At 53.8% G+C, this 21,846-nt stretch overlaps 7 protein-coding genes across 7 annotated transcripts; 3 read left to right on the top strand and 4 right to left on the bottom strand.

Annotated features, from left to right (window-relative positions):
* The first annotated feature begins 95 nt into the window (after nt 1–95).
* Nucleotides 96–4,003, top strand: BDV59DRAFT_186146 (uncharacterized protein). The gene is made up of 5 exons (XM_073690976.1): nt 96–385; nt 479–2,353; nt 2,407–2,454; nt 2,509–2,807; nt 2,860–4,003. The coding sequence occupies exons 1-5, from the start codon at nt 235–237 to the stop codon at nt 3,631–3,633; spliced, it is 3,147 nt and encodes a 1,048-aa protein (XP_073544357.1). The 5' UTR covers nt 96–234; the 3' UTR covers nt 3,634–4,003.
* A 1,306-nt stretch (nt 4,004–5,309) lies between these two features.
* BDV59DRAFT_115723 (pepsin-like aspartic protease) lies at nt 5,310–6,907 on the top strand. Its single transcript, XM_073686687.1, has 4 exons — nt 5,310–5,743; nt 5,795–6,072; nt 6,131–6,379; nt 6,445–6,907. The coding sequence occupies exons 1-4, from the start codon at nt 5,421–5,423 to the stop codon at nt 6,780–6,782; spliced, it is 1,188 nt and encodes a 395-aa protein (XP_073544358.1). The 5' UTR covers nt 5,310–5,420; the 3' UTR covers nt 6,783–6,907.
* BDV59DRAFT_210270 (uncharacterized protein) lies at nt 6,908–9,403 on the bottom strand (the record flags this gene model as incomplete). Its single annotated transcript, XM_073695559.1, has 4 exons — nt 6,908–7,834; nt 7,899–8,735; nt 8,786–8,949; nt 9,000–9,403. Coding segments are annotated over 4 exons (2,207 nt in total), but the record flags the coding sequence as incomplete, so codon positions are not given.
* A 292-nt stretch (nt 9,404–9,695) lies between these two features.
* BDV59DRAFT_115732 (putative UV radiation resistance protein (UVRAG)) lies at nt 9,696–11,965 on the bottom strand. Its single transcript, XM_073686688.1, has 2 exons — nt 11,774–11,965; nt 9,696–11,714 (listed from the first exon to the last, which is right to left on the bottom strand). The coding sequence occupies exons 1-2, from the start codon at nt 11,861–11,863 to the stop codon at nt 9,948–9,950; spliced, it is 1,857 nt and encodes a 618-aa protein (XP_073544360.1). The 5' UTR covers nt 11,864–11,965; the 3' UTR covers nt 9,696–9,947.
* Nucleotides 11,966–12,076: 111 nt separating this feature from the next.
* On the top strand, nt 12,077–13,531 carry BDV59DRAFT_186151 (mitochondrial 54S ribosomal protein mL67). Its single transcript, XM_073690977.1, has 2 exons — nt 12,077–12,521; nt 12,575–13,531. The coding sequence occupies exons 1-2, from the start codon at nt 12,246–12,248 to the stop codon at nt 13,328–13,330; spliced, it is 1,032 nt and encodes a 343-aa protein (XP_073544361.1). The 5' UTR covers nt 12,077–12,245; the 3' UTR covers nt 13,331–13,531.
* A 374-nt stretch (nt 13,532–13,905) lies between these two features.
* ptcG (type 2C protein phosphatase PTC1) lies at nt 13,906–15,660 on the bottom strand (the record flags this gene model as incomplete). The annotated part of the gene is made up of 2 exons (XM_073694584.1): nt 13,906–14,337; nt 14,404–15,660. 2 exons carry the CDS (start codon nt 15,658–15,660, stop codon nt 13,906–13,908), a joined length of 1,689 nt encoding a protein of 562 aa, XP_073544362.1.
* A 1,280-nt stretch (nt 15,661–16,940) lies between these two features.
* On the bottom strand, nt 16,941–21,487 carry BDV59DRAFT_195571 (uncharacterized protein; the record flags this gene model as incomplete). The annotated part of the gene is made up of 5 exons (XM_073692596.1): nt 16,941–17,442; nt 17,510–18,705; nt 19,368–19,579; nt 19,635–21,305; nt 21,373–21,487. 5 exons carry the CDS (start codon nt 21,485–21,487, stop codon nt 16,941–16,943), a joined length of 3,696 nt encoding a protein of 1,231 aa, XP_073544363.1.
* Nucleotides 21,488–21,846: the final 359 nt, after the last annotated feature.

Raw genomic sequence — 21,846 nt, forward strand, 5'->3', positions numbered from 1 at the left:
GATTAATTCCCTCCCCCTCGTGCCAACCCCGCATTTCGCATTGTCGTGCATTTTCCCCGTCACAGTCTGGATGATGTGGTAGACTTCCTGTTGTTGTTGTTGTTGTTCACCTCGAGTCGTCATACTGCGTCCCTCCACCGCTTTCGCTTTGCATCGGCTAATCCTCCTCCTCTCCACCTCCACCAACTACTTACTTCCCTTCGATCTCCATCCTACCACCAGCCTCCCTCCATCATGATGCCGGCCGGTTCCTCGCTTCCTGATACCGGTCTGTATTCTCAGAGTGATCGCGATCCCAAATCCTCCTCTCCTCAGCCCCAGCATCGACGGGGCTATCAGGCCTGCGATCCTTGTCGCAAGCGCAAGGTGAAATGCGATCTTGGCAGTATGTTTCCTTTCATCCACTTCATTATCATCAGATCCCCGTTGCTGTCTCCCTAGACCCGTTCGCATCACTCCCACTGATCCCCCGATCCAGGTGTCGATAACCCTCGTCCCCCTCCGTGTGTGCGATGTCGTCGTGAGAGTAAGCGCTGCGAATTCTCCGCCACCCGGCGGAAGCGCAAGCCGTCCGAGGTGGAAGATCGGAATGAGGAGGAAGTGCTTCGACGAGACAAGCGGATGATGGTCGGAGAGGTCGTTTCAAATGGTTCTCCCAGTGAGGGGTCGTCTTACGCCCATCCCAATCCTTCTTCGTACGATCCCAATGGCAGCCAGTCGCGCCAAAAATGGTCTGAAGGTCCCCCCTCGGTCACCCCCGGTTCGATCCCCCAGTCGACCGCGCCCCCGCGCTACACACCAAACATACCGCCCACTTCGGCGACCCAATATCCCGAGGCGAAGAACTCGCGGCTGGCCATGTATCCAATCGGCGATCGCGGTTCGGCGTCCAACTACCACCTGGAAGGTGGCCAGCCCATGATGAACCGGACCGCCGTCGAGCTGCTGTCGCCCGCGATCAGTAACAGTCATGATGCCTTACATCTCCTCTCAGAGGCCGCCGGAAGGACAGAGGATCTAAATCGACAGAGCTTGGAGAATCGCTACGCCGCACGCCAGTCCGTCTCCTCGTTCAATTCGCCAATGTCTCCTCTCACCCAAGCGGGCACCCCGAGAAGTGCTGGGGGCTCGTTTTCGAGGCCGCAACGTGCTGGTGCCATGTCAATGACGAACTACTACCAACCCGGCGGGTCCGGCTCGGTCGACGCTCAGATGTCGACCGGTCGTGGTCAATCAAGCACCGCGGACAATGGCCATGACCCAGGGTTTGTGGACGCCGTCAAGGCTTGGTCGCGGTTGCGCTTCGTTCGTGCGGGCTGGCTGTCTGTGGAAGAGTCTATGGACTATGTGGCCTATTACTACGAACGACTCGCCCCGATGAGCCCTATCGTCATCCCCGATTTCTCCCACCCCTCCACCCATCGCACGCTGCTCACCGAGGAACCTGTCCTGGCCGTAACGATCCTGACGACCGCCTCGAGGCATATGAAGCCCAAAGGGGATGGCGCGTACACGCGCGCCTTCTACATCCACGACCGGCTTTGGTCCTATCTTCGGGGCATGATCGAACGGCTGATCTGGGGCCAGGAGAAATTCGGCGGAGGCGGGACGGGAATCAGCGGACCGCGATCCTTTGATCTGGCGGCCTCGGCTCCCAAAATGAACAAAGGTAACCTGAGGTCCCTGGGGACCATCGAGGCCTTGTTGGTTCTAACGGACTGGCATCCGCGGAACCTGCACTTCCCTCCGGGCGATGATGAGAATGCGCTGTTGGACTTGGATGCACAGGCCCAGGGTCGGTTTGAAAGAGATATTGAACTGGAGAACGAGAATGGACCGAGCCGGACGTCCAACAACCTGGCCGAAGGACGTTTGGCCTTTCAAAAATGGCTAGAACCCGCCTGGCGTTCCGACCGGATGTCCTGGATGCTTCTCAGCACGGCACAGGCTCTGGCCTTCGAGCTAGGTGTATTCGATCAGAAGAATGAGGCCAAAATTCCCGCGGAGTCTCCCACGGAGCAGACGCGGAAGCGCCGTCTTCGCCGCCTCATTCTGGTGTATATCACTCAAAGTAGCGGTCGTCTAGGCATTCCCTCCATGCTCCCTCTGCCACAGTGGGCCAATGATATCCAGCCAACGACGGTGACAGGGGTGAATGAGGGCGACATCACGGTCGACCGAATGCACGATTGCTGGATCGGCATTTCAAAGATCATGTACCAAAGCAACCAACTGTTATTCGCTTCCAACGAGCAAACTTCAGAGCTTATCAGGAGCGGTCGATACCGGGATCAGATTGATCGATTCCAGCCGTTCTTACGAGAATGGCGACAGAACATCGACACCATCGATCGTGAGTTCAACCAGCCGGTCCTTCTTTTACTGGGTTATGCTAACGGTTACAAGTCGCACCTCCGATGAGGATGATCTTGATGATCGAATATGAATATACACGTATGTCACATGAACCCTGAAGGCAGATTCCAACTTTCCGCTGACACTTCCAAGGATTGTATGTCAACTCTTTGGCTCTGCAGGCGGTGGTAGATCGCTGGACAACGATGTCGAACGAAGCGGCCCTGGCCCAAAGCGGCAGGCCAGGTTCAGGGCCTTCGTCCAGCTCTGGATGGTTCCACGTGCTTATGGAGCTCTACCGTGTCAACGAGCAGTATATCCAGGAAGTTGTTGATGCGTCACGCAAGATTCTCCAGACAGTACTGGATGAGCTGGTTCCTGGCGATCATCTGAAGCACGCGCCCGTGAGGACCTGCTTTCGGATCCTGTCCGGAATGATCTTCATCCTCAAGGTGAGTTCCCTCATTCTCGGGATTCTTCAGCTCCCAGCCCTAACCTCCATAGACCTTTACGCTCGGCGCGAAGGAAGATGACGTTCGGGTTTCCTTGGACCTGCAAGACCGCACCATTGAAGCGTTGCGGACGCATGTGGTCGATGATGTCCACCTGTGCCATGCTATCTCTCGGCTTCTCGAACTGCTTACCACCAGCATCCGTACTCGCTTCCTGCGTTTCGCGCCAATGGACCGTGCGGGAGATGGCGATGGTCACGATCGTGCCTCGGCGTCTCACTCGCGACCGCAGTCACCGCGGTTGAGGGACAACGGGCAGGGCCGTCGCGATGGCTCCCACCAAGTGTGGGCATCAGGACACAATGCATCACAAAACCTCGGATACGTCGACAACAACCAGCAAGCCGGGACCCCCATGACCACCTCCGTGCATGACCCGCTCGCTGGGATCCCGGCCCAACCGATCAACTCCTCCAACCTCAACGTTTCATTCATGCCCCCGCCGCCATCTGTCTACCACAACTACTATGATCCGAACGCGACATCTCCAGCTGGGGACCTGGAAGGCTCCAGCGTCCCATCGCAGTCGATCCATGACAACAGCGGGACGTCGGGTGGACTTCCCGATTGGTTTGCGCTTCCGCTGGATCAATTTTTCACCAGCTCAAGCGCCGTAGTAGACCAGGGGCTGGGTGGCACCGGCCCGATGGTAGGCGAGCTGGACATGCTGGAAGTGCTCCTGAACGAGCAATACGATGCCAACGGCACACCGTTAGAATCGGCCGGCGGCGGAGGTCTGTCGTCCCAGTTCCTGCCCTCCTCGTGATAGCCAGTCGCGTTACTAGCTGACCGACTGGGGCTGCGCCTCGGTGGGTCTACTGTACGATTGATGGATTCCTGTATATTTGAATATGCGAAAGTGATCAGCGATGTTTATGCTCGGAGCCGAATACCCATGATATGTCCCATCCAACTCAGGGTGATACATAACTCTGTTTTCTTCTTTTTGTTGATGCGCGATTACGATATAGAATACATTGGGGTTAGAAGTTGTGGACCCTCACGGGTGGGTGCGGCATATGCCAGGGAGACGTCGTGTCAAATGTTGTCTATACTGGGGTTATTATTGCTGCCAACAACGATTCTATACGCGCATGCCGTGTTTCAAATACTCGCAGGGGATATTACTGTCACATGTCGATCCATGAAGCGTAACTGTCACGAATATTCTCAAGCCATCTAGAACGGCTAGGGACAGGAATACTCTGTCCACAAAACACTCTCTGGAAGACGGTAGAGCACAGATAGTCTAGTCCAATGAGCTGAGCCAATTCAGACGCCACCCAGAAAATGCGATGTTGGCCAGTCATATTGGTTTCATCGGCGCTGCGTCGGGGATCGACATCGGCGGGATTTTAGTGCGCCGTGGAGAGTCGGCATGGAGGGCGATGATTTGTCTGTGGTGAAGTCCGTCCTATATTATTCTGAAACGGGACTCTGAATGGTCGAAGTATCACCGTCACATCGTGGATTTCAGATATGAATGCTTTTGGCGTGGAGGTAGGTGTCTTGACAGGTCTGGTTTCTAACACCAGCCAGTCGAATACCTCGACTTCCGTCTGGATGAAGTCTTCCGAGAGGTATAGTGGACAGCTTGATGTTTCTGGCCTCTATACTTCCATCGCCTCCTGCACGCAATGAAAAGGCGGACCACTATCCAACCCCTATAAACTTGGTTTTGAGATGGCGATCACCCGTTAGTTTCGATCGTGTTTCGGGCAATCAGAGGATTTCCGTCCCCCTGCTCGTGTTTTCATGATAACAGTCCTCCTCCAATGAAACTGTCCGTCTCCTGCAGACGGCTCAGCCTTGCTATCAACCTGGTGTAGCTGCACGGGCTGGCCGACACCCCCGTGTTTCCCCTCCTCATCCTGGTATAAACTTGTCCGAATATGGATCGTCACCACATGTCGAATGAACGGTCTTGCCGGGCTTTGATGATGCTCCGGCCGGACATGTCCGTCCTACCTGCCCATGCTGGACAAGACCACCAGGCACACCCCGTCGAATCTTGCCCTAAACAAGCAAATCCGTGACTCCACGGTAGCATTGGCTATGGCGCCGCCCTAGGGTCTTCATGTTTGCCCATGTCGCCAACCCGCTTTCTGATTGCTTCGGGCCCTGTCCCTTATCATTTGGGGTTTTGAAATCGGGCCTCTTGGCAAGGGTCTCATTGCGACCCGTCCGCTTGTCGTTGCTTAACCGCGGGGCTCGTGAAGGCTTCAGAAAGCTTAGTCGCTACTCATTCACGGGATCTCCCCTGTTCTATACCCCGAAGAGAAAGCCTTGGCCGCAGTAGATGTGGAACTTTCTTCGACGGAGGTCTGTGAGGAGCTACATCGTGTCTCATGAGCCTGGTTAGAACGTTCTGCCTGGGTGTGAAGGTATAAAGCCCTCCTCCTCGTCTTGCGGATCAGAAGACATAGAACCATTATTCTCTCTCAACTTCCCAGGTTAACATATCTTGGGCTTTGTCACTCTTTCCCGCAGATTTACTCAGTCCTTCATTGTCGGCTTCTATTCACTCTCGTTAGGTCTATCAACTCATCCAACATGGTCGTCTTCAGCAAAGTCACGACCCTTGCACTTGGTCTCTCCTCCGTTGTGTCGGCGCTGCCCGGGCCTCGAACTCGCAAGGGCTTCACCGTCAACCAACTCGTGACTCCCAAATCCCACTATAGATCCATCAACATCCCAGGAATCTACGCCAACGCCTTGAGCAAATATGGTGCCGCTGTCCCACAGCACATCATGGATGCCGCCGGTAGTGGCAGTGTTGTCACCACCCCAGAGCAGTACGATGCCGAGTACTTGACCCCCGTCAATGTCGGCGGCACTGTCCTGAACCTGGACTTTGACACTGGCTCTGCTGACCTGTCAGTCGTCCTCCTAGTCCACAAATTGGTCATGCACTAACCTTTTTCTAGTTGGGTTTACTCATCTGAACTCCCTGCCACGGAGCAGTCCGGCCACAGCATTTACAAACCCGCCGGTAACTCCACTAAGATGGATGGCTACTCCTGGAAGATCTCCTACGGTGATGGGAGCGGCGCCAGCGGCGATGTTTACAAGGACACTGTCTCCGTGGGCAGCATCACAGCCCATAACCAGGCTGTGGAAGCTGCCAAGCAGATCAGCCAACAATTTGTGCAGGACCGCAACAACGATGGCCTGCTGGGTCTGGCCTTTAGTTCTATCAACACCGGTATGCCGATCCTTTGGCCATTCTGGCTCAGAATTGACCATTAACACGAACATTACAGTCCAACCCAAAAGCCAAACTACCTTCTTCGACACTGTCAAGTCTGAGCTGGACTCTCCCCTCTTTGCTGTGAGCCTGAAGTACCATGCGCCTGGGTCGTACGATTTCGGTTTCGTCGACAAGACCAAGTACACTGGATCTCTCTCTTATGCCGATGTCGACAGCAGCGATGGATTCTGGAAATTCACTGCTGACGGCTACGCCGTTGCTGATGGCGAGGCCAACTCAAGCCCGATCACGGCCATTGCTGGTACGACACCCCACCCCCAAGCCAACGTATTGAATTAAGAGGGAGATGAGACTCACGTTGACTAGACACCGGCACGACCCTGATGATGCTCCCCAATGATGTCGTCCAGGACTACTACAAACAAGTGTCTTCGGCCACCAACAACCAACAGGCCGGTGGCTGGGTTTTCCCCTGCAGCACCGAGCTGCCGTCTTTCACCGTCACCATCGGTGATTACAAGGCCGTCATCCCCGGCAAGCACATCAACTTTGCCCCTATCACGGACGGTAGCTCAACTTGCTTCGGTGGCATTCAGAGTAACCAGGGAATGCAATTCTCTATCCTTGGCGACGTGTTCTTGAAGAGCCAGTACGTTGTTTTTGATTCGCAGGGACCGAGACTCGGCTTTGCTGCGCAGGCTTAAGGCATTCCTAAATTCAGGTTGCTCTATTTTGTTGGGGAAGAAGATTTCGATGATAGCGGGCGTCTAGTTCACTTTTTGCTCCGTGAGCGAGAGAAGTGAGAAGATGTGTATTAAGTCACTGGTGGCATTTGTATATTTGTGTGAATAGTACATAGTGGGAGAAATCGAGCTACGTCAGGTACCGCCTCACGTAAGTCGAAAGCAATCTGTAATCACTGTAATATTATTAGGACCAACTGACTTGTCAGGTCTATTGGTATTTGTGTCCTTCCTCCGGTGCTTCAACATCCCTCGAGGTAAAACTGCAATGTCCTACTGGACCATCAAGAGGAATCGCCCCCCATTTAACGGGTAACAGTCCCATATCCTCATCTTCCTGTTCCGATTCCGCTTCTTCATTATGTGTGAGATCTTCTCCGCGATTAGGGTCATACGTAGGGTGGCACGCAGCAGCAATCGCAAGACTACAACTACCCGCCACTGGCATCGTCGACGCAAATCGCCTTCGGCTGAGCACGATCAAGGAGCAGAACATGAACCCGCCGACCATTATTCCGCACAAAATAGCGACGGGGGAGTATCCGCAGGTGACCACATCCCCTTTAGGATCTCTCTTCATATTAGGTGTGTACGCTTCAACGCCAACTAAGAATAGACTTTGCGAGATAAGCCAGTGCAGGATCGCCGAGACGGCTATGAGCGGAAGTGCATAGCGGTATGGTAATGAAAGAAAGTAGTAGCTTCGTTGCGAGAAGGTTGGATTGCTCGAAACACGAAGGCCTTTGCGATGGATGGCGTATCTGCTCCACTCAGCGGCCAGATTCATCGCCGTTAGGAGGCTGTTGGTGGCGAAATAGAGGAAGGAGAAGATAAGCTGCGGCATGTTGGCAATGATGACAATTGGAATTAACGAGTTTGGCCAACTGTCTCCCCTTATTAGGGTGCTCGCATTAACTTCCCCGAGTGGTGCTTTCCAGATATTAGAGCCGTATTTGATCTGGGACACTCCGTATTTGAGTAGGATGATACAGCCCACGATGGCAACGATCCAACTGCCCTTTTGTCAGACTAGAGCTTGTCCATGGGTTTATCCGACTGAAGCGACTTAAAACTTACAAGCTTATACCGAAGATCCATCTTCTTCTGGAGGCAGCCGATCCCCATAGCCTCCGTTTCGGTATATACTCATCCGGCTGGTGGATGGGCAGCTTCTGGGGCAAACCTGACGACAATTGGTGCAATAGATCCGCTGTTCCCCGCGTCAATAAGCATCTACCCTGCGTATAGGGATCTGGACGGCGCAGGAAGGAAGAAATCGCATCTCCTATAGTTAGGATAGGATCATCTTTGATACCGAGCCACATATAACACAGGATACAGGTCTTGACAGAATTGAAAGCAATAATTAGAACAATCAGCGGGAATGAGTATTGTAATTTGCAGTGCTGACGGCCTTTTTCGGCCAAGCAATATCTGACCTTCCAGGTGCGCGGCTCATATGAACCATCTGAGACAGTCCAGTTGTCATGTGCAATTTGTGCACGGACTGTAGGAATATATGTGCTACAGTCGGCATATATATCGTTTGGGCAGAGCCATTCGTACGGGTCGGCTTGCGGGGGTGCCAGCATCAAGTGTTGAAAGGGATTGAAGACCTCTTGGGTAGTCAAGAAGACGTACGTATCGTTTCCTTTCACATCGTCTGTTACTAAAATAAGGTTGTTATAGGTTGTTTGGAAGGTCTGCGCGTATGAATTCACGCATTCCGTGTTGTCTAGGTGTTGAAGTGTTCCATTTTGGGCTGATGCATGGAGGCCCTCGAAGGAAGTACGAATATTGAAATCATCTGTGTCGATATGTAGATCTGATAAATCCTTCTGTGCAAGGGATCCTTGGCCGAGAAATATGTTATAAGCTGTGGCTGAAGTGGTTGAGAAAATTGTCGAGTTATACCTGTAGCATACGTTAGACGCAATGTTTAAAGACCCCTCAACAAGACGTACACCAAATGGAAGGGCAGCGACGAGAAGGCCAAACATAACCATAGAATCGAGCGCCACCGCGACACTCGGAATAGGTTGCGAACACTGGGCACGCCAACGTCGAGCCATAGCCCTTGTTGATGTGCTCGATCGATGTTATGCCTTGTTGGGGCGGAGAAGCATTGCTGCGTTGAGTGTCAGGTCCCGATAATAACTACAGTGTATTGGTAGATACCATGCCAAAATTGCTCGCACTCAGCAGAGCAGTGCTCAAGATGTTAACCAGCAAGTGGAAGCCGGTACTCATATGTTGCACCTTGACACAGTCACCTTGGTACAGAACTCCTTTTTCGTTCTCCTGTCGATGGTGGGTGGTGGTGTATAGCAGAAAGCCGAGGTTAAGAGATAGAACGACCAAGCTTGTTATGAAGGCCAGAAATATCGTGAACCTCCAGCCATTGAACCTGTTCCCCCACCGCAATGGCTTGAGATGTGCATGACGAACGGTCTCGTCGTATGCAGAGTCATTGCGGGAGCCTTGCCCTGATGGACTAGGAATGAGACGATCCTCGCTTCGGTAGAGTGTGGTTGTTGGCAGCTCAATGTCTTCTCCAGAAAGACCCCTACGCCGCGTCATGGTGTTAACCCGCAAACAAGACGTATCACTCAATATGTAGCAGAGATGGAAATACATTAATAGGCTGAAGTCATCAGAAGCTGGCGCATACGCCAGGATCCTTAGTCGCACAGGGGGGTAAGCATCGCCTCGTTGAAATGACCAGAAACAAGTATAGATCAGCAAAGGGCTTTTTCAGCCCAGTTCAATCGAAATACGAGCCCTACACTGAGGCCAGCGTTCGCGGTGGATTAACAATCCCCCAAGTGGCCTATCTTGGTGTTTACAATTGTAAATTTATATATTAACAAGCGCCTGTGCGCCTCGCACATATTTTGAATCCCAGGAAATCCGCGGGTCTATCTCACATAACTAACTGCATCTGTAACAAGAGTTGCAATAAATATTACAGACTAGACATTCTCCTAGAAGTCAGTGAAGATGAATCACGCCAAAGACGTTCCCTATGGAGACATGGTAAAGGTCAAGTATAAACAACGCGCTGCATCAATGCCAAAAAGCGCTTGGGAATAGAAATAGGGAAATACGTCATACATTACAAAATATTCACGCTATTTGGGACGATGGAGATCCATTGGTGAAAGACGCGAGCGCCTTCTTCCCTTTACCTGGGGACACATCCCCGTTGGGTTTGGATATTGAGTGTAGTACTCCCCGAGAGAGAAAAGAGTCAACACTATCCTCGCTCCCCCGTCGGGATAGACTGGGTGTCAGACGGCCCGGGAGAAGACCACGAATGCCGCCTGCCTTGCGTGCGGGAATCTCTGACGTCCCCGCGGTGAGGACATAGAGCAGGTATTTCAGGTTTGGCAAGGTGTGGCGAATGTCCAGCACGCGAAGACCCTGCTTGTTCAATAAGAATTCGATATTCTTATTCAGCAAGAACACGCCGTATTCAAACCGGTACGTGACATTGACCGGGTAGAGGGGATAGGTTCGCTGAGGAAGTGAGGCAGACACCGGGTCTTGAATCAGGGAATGAGAGAGATATGGGTTGATCGGATAAGGTATGGCGACAGAAAGATAGAAGGAGAGCAGATAAACCAGGTGCGCCGTGTATCCCAAGGCGGCAGCAACCGCATCCCGGTCGATGTCGTTGAAGTTCGAGTTGGGGAGAGGCAAACCGGCGATTGTGAACGCGAGTGGTTTGTCAGGAATAGGCTCAATAGGGTACACAGCAAGGAGGTCCTCCGAAATGCGCCGGATCTGCCCTTTTGCCTCGTCGATGTTCTGCTCCAGCAGCTTTTGGCTGGAACCCAGATTCTGTTGTGCATCGGGCAGATGAACTCGGGCGCGGTCTTGCGCCTGGCGCCCGCGCTCCATGGCGTCCTTACGTGCCTTAATGCTAGCCAGGAGCTCCTCTTTCCGTTTCGCAGCCAGGCGAAGCTGTTTCTTCTCAGCCGCAACTGCATGGTTAGTGAGCGCGAGCTTATCGCTGGCCCGCGATGCATCACTGGTCATCGTAAGTGATTGCTGATCCCTTTCCAGAATCGAGCTGATCTGGGCCTCCAGCCTTTCCCGCGTTGTAAGAGCGTCTTGGATGCATTCGTCTAGGTTCGCCAGTCGCATCAACATATCATAAGACGAGGTGGGCAGGAGGTGTGGGTGGTCGGACTTGGAGGTCTTTGCGGGCAGGGAATTCCAGACAGGCGGGATATCGGTCAGGTTGGTATATACACCGTCTGGGAAATGAAAAAGGATAGAATTCGCTGGGAGGGGTTGGTGGAAGCTGTCCAACGACTTGCCGAGGAATTGGAGCGACTGGAGATTGAGCTGCAATTCGACCAACAACAGGTATTCCTCCATCGTTGCGCTTTTCGCCCAGAGCTTGAGCGTCAAGGTATCTAGGCGTGACACGAACGGCCCACACATGTTCAGATCGAACGACCTGAAGTTGGGGTTCGTCGCATTCTCCACTACCTCGCTGATGTAGACCGGATCATTGATTCCCTCGCAATGGATGGAGAACCACACGTCGGCCATACGACTCCGTAAGATGTCTTCCAGTTTGATCTGCCTCGCGAGTGGATTCGGATCGCTCCATGGCAGAGTGTTTCGCCGCGTTTGCGGCCGCGTCTTCGGTAGTGGTTCAGTGCGCTTGGGACGTTCGCCGGCCGTGTTGGAGGGTTTCAGATTGTTGAACGACCTGGAGTGCTGTAAAGATCGATTCGCATCCTTTGCCAGGAGCTTCGACGGCGATTGGAGGGAGTTGGGGATATCTTCATCGTCGATGGTCTTCCCCCGGGCTCGACTCGGGGGAGCGACGACCAGGTTACGGACGGAGACGCCTTGGAGATGGCGAAGCTTGCGATTCTAAGGAGATCGGGGGTTAGACGATCCGATGGAGAAATAGGATGAGATCCTTTCATTACCGAAGGAAGAAGCCAGGGCCTTTCGCGACGACTACCTGCATCGTCGTCATTGTTGTCCACGCCATCCGCAGTACTGACGGTCGGTGACATTGCGCCCGTCGGGAGAGACCGGGATTTTAAGGAGTCATTCTAGGAGTAGACGGCGACCAGGGGGATCAAGAGTGGGAGAGAAGGAGAGTGGAGGTGGAAGAGTGGAAGAGTGGAAGAGGGAGTGAGGGAGAGGAGGAGCTGCGGAGGTGCGGGCAGCCGGGCAGCTCCCCGTTTGGGTCCGCCCGTCGAAAAATTGATCCGCGACTTTTCCACCTTCGACTCTCCCCGACTCCTCCAACCTCCGTCGTCACCACCATCACCAGTCGCTCTCCCATCCAAGTCCTCGATCGCCATGCAGTAGAGTGTCCCGACGCTCTATATTCGACTCAATCGACCTCCCTCTCCACATACAACAGGCGCAGACCTGCGTTCCCCGGCCGCAATGGCCTCCCAGTCGGTGTCGAAGCGCTTCCAGAAGATCCTGGACCCGACTAAGATCGGGACCTGGAACATCGTCCGTCGTCCACCGGTCGAGAATCAAACGGTCATCCAGGATAAACCCCGCGAACAGAACTCAAATGCCTTTAAAACACATCAGTCCAAGGAGGGAGTCCGGTTACGGAAGGCCATCAACGCCCTGACCCATGGCAAGAACATCTTCGCCTATCACAACATCCGCACCAACCAGGTGGTGTATTCTCTGACGCGGTATCTGGAGGTGAGTCATCGCTGTTCTGGCGTTCCTCCAGATCAATCACTAAACCTGCGTAGAAAAACAGCGTCCTCCGCCAGCTAGTCTACCACGGCAAACAGACCGTCCCGGCCACCCTCCGCAAAGACATGTGGGTTCCCTACTTTTCCGTGCATTTCAACGATTCCAAGATCGGTCTGCGCGCGTACCACCTGCTCCGTGAATTTGCCATGCAGCGCCAGCTGTCGCCGCCCCGAGAGATGATCACCATCACCGAACGGTTCCTCGCTCAGAAGCGCCCGAAGGACCCGCAGGAGGCCGAAAAATTCAACGAGAAGTACGAGAACAAAATCGGCTGGCTTATGGAAAAGAAGGATCGCGCCCGCGTCCTGATGGACCAGAAAGCCACGAGCGTCGCCGATATCTCCGCCGTGCTGGCCATCCAGGAGGAAGAGCTCAAGGACGGCTTCGCCGACGGGAAACGGGGATATCTGACCCGCAGTGCCAGACGGCGTCGACGGGAGGCTCGCATCAAGGAGGCCGCCAAAGCCGCCGAGCAGGCTGAGCGAGTGGCCGACTTCGAGCAGAAGCTGAGCAACCCGCAGGTCGAGTACAAGGTTCAGGAGCCAGAGGATGGCACGGATGCCATCCTGAAGGAGAACGGCGTCAAGATCCTTTGGACTGATATCCAGGACGCTCGGTACGCCGAATCTTGGCCGGAGCGCGTCCGCCATGGCGAACTCGAGCTCTCTCGGGACCACGTCATGCCGGGCCAGAAGCCACTCTATGGTGTGGAGGTGCTGGCCGAGGAGCCATTCAAGGAGAAGCAGGCCTAGATCCAGCATCCTGCCCATATGAACTTGTGAAGAAAACCTGTGTGCATATTCTCTTTGCAAAGATGTAGCTTGTTCTGTCCTGTTTTATACAATTCTGTATTTTTAGATACTTCCTACACCTGGTCTTTGCGGGCCGGGCATGATTCGAGGCGTTCAGATAACAATATAAGCTTGAGTGAGGATCCGCAAGATGTCTCCAGTCCGGGTTCAGAAACCAAATTTACATTGGAAAAATAGGCGGTGTAGCAGTACAGTACCAGCTATTGTCACGAGAGATGAAAAACAGAAACGAAAACAGCCTTGTCCAGGACTGGAAAAGCTGTAGCAAGAAGGTCAAATCTCAGTAGCCTTGTGCGAAATGATGCCATACACCACCAGGGCTCCAACCCCTTCAAATGAAACATGGACTCTGCCCTTTGCGATCAACGCCTATAACTTGCGAAGATACAAGAAACGAAAGATGAGAAATCAAACAGCTTCATTGGTCTGATCCAGACGGGGGCGTGGCTTTCTATATTCCTTTCTGAAAGATGAAACAGATGCAAGCGGTCGATGGGAACGGCGGATGTTGGGCCTTAGCTATTCTTTGCATCATTCTTGTCGCTCAGCGATGCCTCGGCGGGTGACCCGCTGAGTTCGTTGACGGCCAGCTCGGGTCCAGTTTCGTCGTTCGCCATTTTCTGCAATATCTCGTCCTTCACCTTCTCGGCGTCCGATTCGTCTGTTATTCCGGCACTGGCCATGCTCCTCCGGGCTCCTTCGACGATCTTGTCGGCCTCGCTTACCCCATGCTCCATGTCCATGTCGCCGTCGACCCCGATCGGTTCAGCGGTGCGATTGACCACTTCCTTGACCCGTTCGGTGTTGAATCGGATGACCATACAGGAGAGGTTATCCGTGCTAAACCGAGTCAGGGCATGGTCGACGAGAATCTTCGATGCTTCCTGAGCATCGGCAACATTGCGAACGAGATCCACGGCCTCCTGGTCGCTACAGACATCCCACAGCTGAGAGTTTTTCGTTAGCATCGAGCACGAGAACAGGTGGAGGTGGGTCAACCGAGAAGCACTTACCCCATCGCACGCCAATATGATGAATTCATCCGAGTCAGGCTGGATTACCGTCTCGGTGGTGTACGGATGCCCTGTGACAAGGTCCTTCAGGTACGCGTCGCCGAGAGCACGGGTGACAGCGAGGACTCCGTTGACCCGATTGTTAAGAATCAGCCCACCGGCATTGGCTATCCGCTTTCCTTCGTTTTCGTCACTGCCTTTGTGGTCATAAGACAACCGAAGGGCCTTGCCGTTGCGACATAGAATGATCCGGGCGTCGCCGACGTTCGCGGTATACAGGACACGCTGTCGCACGGCTTTTTCCTGGAGTTTTGGGAGCAATGAGCCAGTGGCTTGAGTCGGGGTATCTCCAGCATCCGAGTTGGTGTCGCTCTTCGCGGCCGCAGCCGCAGCAGGGGCAAGCGCGGCAGATCCGGTAGCCGAGTGTGAGCTCGGAATGCGATCTTCCCATCTCAGGAGGGCGATGACGGCCGTACATCCGCTGTTCTTCACAGGCAGCTTCTCCAGCTGCTGGTCGACGCTGGTAAACGTCTGGTCGAGAAGTTCCGGGACTGGTGTGTTGGGGTTTTTCCGCATCACCTCCTCTAGGATCAGGTGTAGCTTCTTCCCACACCATTCCGCGGCGAAGGTCCCGGCATGCCCATCAAAGATGGCAAAGTAGCCGTTGTCTGTTTCGACCACCTTGGTCGAGGTGGGGGAGGTAGGATAATGGGCGTCGTCTTGGTTATCGCAATCGACCGGGGCGATCGGGGCGGGAGTCCCGAGGAAGTTGTACAGATAGGCATGGGTGTCTTCCATTGTCCGACGGCATTTTCGATTCCGGTCCTCTGTGACACCGACTTTGAAGGAAGAACGAGGGGTGGGTAGTGATTCGCCCGCCGAATTGTTGAACGACCCTTGTGGGACGGTCAAGGCCGGGTCCATCGTCCCGAGTGACTGGAGCGTGGGCGACGGTCGAACGGCGAAGTTGACAGAGGATGATTCGCGAGGACTACTGCTCAAGCTTAGCGAGTGCTTGGCGTTGGTGAAGAAGGTAGCGGCCTTGGTGACGGTGCTACTCCGACGTTTCTTCTCGCCGCCAGGGCTTTGCTCTTCGCTCGTCCGTCGGGTAAAGAATCCACCGCCCGGTAGGAATTTGCTCTGGTGTGCAGTAGTTTCCTCGGTGTGTATACTCAGGGAGGGAGTGGCAGCAGCCGCACTGGATTGAGGGATCGATTCCGATTTCTCTTTGGGTGGGCTCGAGGAGCCACTGAACATTCTGTTCAGCAACCCACCCTGACTAGAAAAACTTCTCCGCTTATTCCCTGCCAGCTTGATTGTGGACGCGACGTCGGCAGGAACGGAGATAAATCACAAAAGGTATGAGAGAAGGGGGCGGACGGGGCGGCGGCGGAGAGCGGACGGAGGCCGAGAGAGGGACTGACGTAGGTAGGAGGAATTGAATTGCGGCGGAAGCGAGGGGATGGAGCTACAGCGAAAGGAAATGTCAGTTCGAGAGGCCCAAAAGACACCTGCCGTGGTAAAGAAGGAGAATAGGTGATCGTGGAAATGATTCAGACGAGTCGTATCCAAGCAATGGCATTGAACGACCAAGGTCTTGGGATAGGTTGGGGGGCGAGGATGGATGTGGCAGTGATCGAACCCGTCAACAAAACGGTAGCTTCTCCATATGGAGTAGACGACGGATCATAGACATGAGAATCGGAGGTCAAGGGTCCAAGCCAAAAGGACCGCATGGTAGTCAGGTCAGGCCGATCTACCCCCATGGATCAGGCAGCGTGGAGAGGGCGTGCTGTCGTGACGAAACCAACCAACAACCCCACTGCGCGGCGCAGACCAGAAGGACCAGGATGGATTCTGGGCAGAAGGAGGGGGGAGTAGAAGAGCACTCACGAAGCTAGAAGGGAAGAGTAAATACACCGGACACAACGAGGATTGGAGCGGAGGAGGGAGAAGACGAGGATGGATGGGGGGAGTTGAGCCAGCAACTATTTAGATCGTCGAAGCAGTTGAGCAGTTGGTGAGGAAGGGTGACTAAGTCGTCTTATGTCATGCCTCCCCACGACCTCCAGCATTCAAAGCCGCCCAGAACGCCCAGTCGAGCACTCATTTCCCTGGAAGAGATTTTTCCTCGCCGAGGTCAGTAATCGTTCTTGGTCCAAGGGGCTTTTTCGTTGCCTCCTGGGGACGCTCCGGACTCTCATGATGGCTGGTCCCAGCAGTCTGGTGGATCCGCAAAGAACTAGTGAAGCCAGGAGGTGATCACTCTAGTAGTAGCATCTATGAATAGTTTCGCTCAGTCTGATCCTTCACATTCGTCCATCACTCCCTTCCCTTCCCTTCCCTTCTCTTTTTTGCTGTTTTCTCCTTTCTGAGCCTCTTCTGGTTGGGGCATGGGGGTTCATTCCTGGATGGCGCACCACCGTCAGCCATTCTTCTACCGAAGCCCACAATTTATATATACAACACCATCCACACTACATGCGCCCCCCACGCAGCCCCAAGCTAGCCCTCTCTCTGTAAACATCATCACCCATTCAATCCCATGAACTAAAGTCTCCAAACCCTCCCCCGCCCTTGACTTTCTTTCGCACCGGTTCCGGTTCCGGTTCGTCCACAAACTCAATAATCTCGTCTTCTTCTTGGCCCGCGCGGTCTGCCAGCGCTGCCTTCAGATACTTGCCCACCCCTCCCCCCAAGCCATCGCGCCCATCGGTTGAGCCACGGACTCGCTTCCCCGTCCAAGTCACCTGGTCGTCCTCTTCCCGCCGTGTGTTGGCTTTCTCCTCCTCGGGATCCGGCGCCTTGCCGCCGCCAGTCTCTTCCGCTTGTTTCTGTCTCAGGAACTCCTCAAACGGGTCCACAAAGATCGTGACATCGACAATGCGAATATCCGGGGTAGGTCGGTTCGTCGACGCGTTCACCGGGTGTGTTTCCAAGCTGTCCAATGTCGGAGAGGACGGCGTAGGGTCGTCAATGACATGGCCAAAGATGGTGTGTTTGTTGTTCAAATGCGGTAGCGCGCGATACGCAATAAAGCTGGATAAAATGGAGTTAGTACCCGAATAGTTCGCAAGACGATCCACACGGAACGTCGGACGCTTACAATTGACTGCTGTTGGTGTTTTTGCCTTTATTGGCCATACTCAATGTTCCTCGGGAGTCATGCTTCAGAGGCCCCTCGAATTCATCGTTGAAATACTTGCCCCAGATGCTTTCCCCTCCGCGGCCAGTCCCCGTAGGGTCACCCCCCTGGATCATGAATCCACGGATGTTGCGATGGAACGTAACATCCTTGTAGTACCCCTTCTTCGCAAGTTTGATGAAATTCCACACAGCCTTCGGCGCATATTCAGTCTGCAGTTCCAAGTTGATGTCGCCGGAAGTGGTGGAGATGCGCGCGTAGCCCTTCTGCTTCACCCGTCCCCGTTTTAGCATGTACTCTTCGTCAGAGAGCAGTGCCAGCTCTGCAGATGTGTGCGGCGTCATCCCCGTGCTGGTGAATGACGCAGCCGCTAATCCGGTTGTATGCCGCGCCGCATTATACGGGACAGGTTTCCCAGGCTGTGCCGAACCGGATTTCTGCGATAGGGATGCTGTGGCGGCTACGCTGCCAGCCTTTGGTTTGGCAATCACCGCAGTGCCAGACCGTTGCGCTCTTTCCGAGCGCGCCTTTGCAACTGCCTCCTTAGCTTTGAGGATCTTCGCAGAGCTCCCAAGCGCATTGACGTTAACATTGCTGGACTCCTCCTTGTCGTCCGGAGCGCCGCTTTCACCGTCCTTCAGGTAATTGAACGAACTGAGGTTTCTCGACTCGATATTCTGAGGGTCCTGCAACGTGATGATATCTTTGCGACTGAACTCCTCGTCCGTGACCAGATCGCGCCACAGCTTGCCCTTGATATTCAATCTCTCGACCGTGTCCCACGCAAAGACGTTCCCCGTGTTGCGTAGCGCCACAATGTGTGTGTTGTCCGTCAGAACCTTGTACGTGACCGGGTCGACGTACTCGCCCGACTCGTTTTTCGCGATCTTCAGCTTGATAAGGTCGGAGCTCTTCAGCGGACTACCGTCTACCGGATTCGTCCCATGCTTTTTGATCCAAGGGAGGATGTTGGTGAGGTCGAATATCGTCCCCGACGGCGTGCAGACCGGGTGTGAAAACGGTTGTAAGGAGAGGGAGCAAAAGTTGAACGGAAGCCGTTTGAATGCCGCATTGCCCTCTCCACGTCTCGCCTTCGCAACTCCCGCCCCTGCGCTCGCTGAAAAGGCATCACCCGACGCCCATTCCGAGTGTGTGATCTGTAGTGAAACGAGGAGTTAGCTCGACCGAGTCCGGATGGCGAATCGAGGTTGGGATTTCAATACGTATAACTTGTCCGTTCCTGGGGAGACCAAGTATTAGCTGCAGAAAACCTAGCGAGCGATATATACTGTATACGCACCTTTCCCCATCCCGGTGGCAGAAGTTCAGACTGCTTAGATGTGTCCTTGGTTGCAGGTGAATGTCTTGCGATAAATGCTTGCCGACATCGATGATGTATTGCCGTATCGTATCGCAATAGACTAAACTAAATCAGGTTAGGGTAGTGGTAATAAACGCGTAATTTATGTCACCGATTTACCAGCTTTCAATGCTGACTTCAAGCATGACACCACCACCAGTTCAAACGTTGTCATGTAGCGTACCAGGTAGGTGCCTGAGGTAGGTGCTATAACTTTGGGATAAATGGATTAACCAGAGCTAATTTCTATTACTACATATGATACAACCCACGGTGGAGGACTTCCACAGGAACTGCCCGACTTTGGGGAATGTTGACAATCAACATCCTCTTTTCCGAGCCCATAACGCCAAGAATTTTGAGTAGTCGTTAGAGAAGGTCAATCATAAGACATCGTCCATATCGGTAGGTAGGTGGTGTGGCTCATGCAGATGGCGGCTGGTAGCGCAAAGGGACAACCCAACGATTACCGAAATCAATCCCATGCCGCCGGCGAGTACCGTACTTCCTCCAGACAATCTGAGGAATACCGATATCTGCCACTGACAGCTTCCAAGAAGTTCCTTCATTTGTAAGCAAAGCGTGTAATATGCCAGTCTTTGGTGCCCCCAGGCATACTACCGCGGTTGAATCGACACACAGTCGACCACCTTCGACGATGGTTTCCTCCCCTGTAACGAGGTCAGCCCTAACATGCAAACGTCACACGTGAAGTGGAACTCTTACCATTCGAAGCGGATAGTCCAGAGGGAACGTCTACGGACAGAACGCCCAGATTGCTCCTGTTGGCCCAGGAAATCATCTCGAAGGCGGTAGCTTGGTCGTCGGTGCGGAGATCGTCGAATGCCAAATGAATTCCAAATAGTGCATCCACGACCAAGTCAGGACTGAAGTCGGAGGCCGATAGACGCACCGACAGGTCCTCCCATCGATGCACACGCCCACCAATCTTCTTGAACACCTCCAGCTGCTTGCGGCAGCTCTCTAGGAGTTCGTTCTCATGTTCAATACCCAGCATACAGACTGTCACCCGGTGGCCCCGGTTACGGAGATGACGAGCTGCCGCGATAGCTCGCGCTCCGGTACGATGATTGCCGGTGAGAACTAACATCGTGGGCGCCGCAGCATCGTTAGACAAAAGGCCCACGGCCGCCTCAGCAATCCCTCTTCCGGCATTCTCCGTGATCATATCCTCCGTTAGACCAAGCTCGGCAACTGCAATCTGCTCAACTTCAAGGGTTTGCAACGCGCTCACAGTTGGGCAACTCCTATTGGTTGTGGTGAGACGTAGGGTAGCGCCGGGAACACCAGGGCCGGTAATAGGCGACGCTGCGACCGAGTTTTTACTAGGACGAGGGCTTGTGGTGCGCGAGGTGCTCAACTGGCTGCGACCGATAGAATTGACCTGGGGTAAGACCAAAGGCTGTCCAAGGATGGCACTCCCTTTTCGCGCGCTTTGACTTCGGGCGGACGCCCTTGATAACTCGCGTCCGGAGTAATTGGAACCACTCATCTTGGCGTCGCTTGGTTCCTGGCCCGACTCGACATCCTCACTCTCTTCCGGGCTGTCAAGGACATTCTCCGACCAGTGTAGATTCTTTCCTCCGTTGGTGCCTGGTTTGGGGACTTTCCGGTTGAAGCTGACCAGACGAGCCTCGTCGGCCGTAGTGTCGTCATTTCGGATCTCCTCGAAAACTCGCCGCTTGTCAAATTTCGAGAGATTACTTTGGAAGTCGAAATCACCCAACTCCTGTATGTCGGTAGCATCTTCGGTCGCCCATCCATTCGGGTCCTCGGCATATCCACCGCGACTCTTCTTCTTCCGACGTTTCCCAGTGAGACCCGCGTCTCGGTTTGATTTCGTCTGCGGAAAGGACGGCTCCACAAACGCTGTCTGGCGCCAACCTCGGGTCTTTGGGTTTGTATTGGTAGCTCCATCATGTTTGTTGAAGGTTGCAGGGCTCTCATTCTTCTGACCAACTCGACGGCCACGCCTTGAAGGTTGAGTCGTTTGGTCCGGCTCCAAATTTTCAGTAGAAGCAGTAACAGGCTCGGGGACTTCTTTTTCCTGCGGCACAACAGAAGGACCAACTCTGTTATCGCCACTTAGCTCTATGTTGCTGAATGATTCAGCCAGTGGTGTTTGGTGAACAGGCTGCGGAGCATATCCATCAGGCCGTTGGAACTCGGGACCTTGAGTGAACAGCGGCGAAGGCTTCGAAAAGCTGAGGATGGCAGGATCTTGGAAGGTCGGTGCTGCTGGAATGGGAGAACCCCCCTGTACCATATGCCGGGTTTGAGGAACCGGGTGCGTGGAGGGTCCTAGAGACAGGTCCGCGATATCCGGAGCTTCGATGGAATAAGAGGGTAGCTGCTGGTGGCTCCACGAAAGAGTCACTGGAAGTTGAGGGTCAGTCCAATGCGACTTTGCGAAGAGAGGAGGGCGTGCAATCTGTGGGCATACCATTTCGAAGCATCAAACGCTGGCCGATGACGTTGGCAACCTCTCCCTGGATAGTCCCATCAGGCGGCGCCCGAAGGGTCACGAGAACATTGTACCCGATGAATTCAGACGCCATGATGGGCAAACAGTCGTGTCATCGAGCACTAGAATGGCATTGGAAGAGTTAGGGAGTGACGACAAAAGGACAACGAGGCACAAGGAAAAAAGGGCCGGGCAGGCTCGTACAGTCGCAAAAGCCGAATTCCCCATTTCCCTTTCCAGGTCCGAGCAGTCACGTGGTATCATTATCGATAAGGCGCGGGGCTTTTTGTATAGAATTTGGTCTATCTGATTGCTCGAGTGTCTCGAAACTGTCGGCAAGCAGAGAAATCATTTCAATTTTGCTATCTGCGGGGAATTAATGCACTGCCTCGCTGCTCGTGTCTATTCAAACCACTAGAACCATGACTTCCCTAAGCATTCCGGATACTAGTA

The sequence above is a fragment of the Aspergillus ambiguus genome, assembly GCF_047715705.1.
Source record: "Aspergillus ambiguus strain CBS 117.58 unplaced genomic scaffold BDV59scaffold_40, whole genome shotgun sequence".
Taxonomy (NCBI): domain Eukaryota; kingdom Fungi; phylum Ascomycota; class Eurotiomycetes; order Eurotiales; family Aspergillaceae; genus Aspergillus; species Aspergillus ambiguus.

Excerpts from the sequence above, each read along its gene's own strand:
- BDV59DRAFT_115723 (XM_073686687.1), top strand. The coding sequence starts at position 5,421 with ATGGTCGTCTTCAGCAAAGTCACGACCCTTGCACTTGGTCTCTCCTCC. Across the intron at positions 6,073-6,130 it reads CTTTAGTTCTATCAACACCG|TCCAACCCAAAAGCCAAACT; the intron begins GTATGCCGATCC and ends CGAACATTACAG. Across the intron at positions 6,380-6,444 it reads CCCGATCACGGCCATTGCTG|ACACCGGCACGACCCTGATG; the intron begins GTACGACACCCC and ends CACGTTGACTAG.
- BDV59DRAFT_115732 (XM_073686688.1), bottom strand. The coding sequence starts at position 11,863 with ATGTCACCGACCGTCAGTACTGCGGATGGCGTGGACAACAATGACGAC. Across the intron at positions 11,715-11,773 it reads GGCCCTGGCTTCTTCCTTCG|AATCGCAAGCTTCGCCATCT; the intron begins GTAATGAAAGGA and ends CGATCTCCTTAG.
- BDV59DRAFT_186146 (XM_073690976.1), top strand. The coding sequence starts at position 235 with ATGATGCCGGCCGGTTCCTCGCTTCCTGATACCGGTCTGTATTCTCAG. Across the intron at positions 2,455-2,508 it reads GATCGAATATGAATATACAC|GATTGTATGTCAACTCTTTG; the intron begins GTATGTCACATG and ends GACACTTCCAAG. Across the intron at positions 2,808-2,859 it reads GAATGATCTTCATCCTCAAG|ACCTTTACGCTCGGCGCGAA; the intron begins GTGAGTTCCCTC and ends TAACCTCCATAG.
- BDV59DRAFT_186151 (XM_073690977.1), top strand. The coding sequence starts at position 12,246 with ATGGCCTCCCAGTCGGTGTCGAAGCGCTTCCAGAAGATCCTGGACCCG. Across the intron at positions 12,522-12,574 it reads CTCTGACGCGGTATCTGGAG|AAAAACAGCGTCCTCCGCCA; the intron begins GTGAGTCATCGC and ends AAACCTGCGTAG.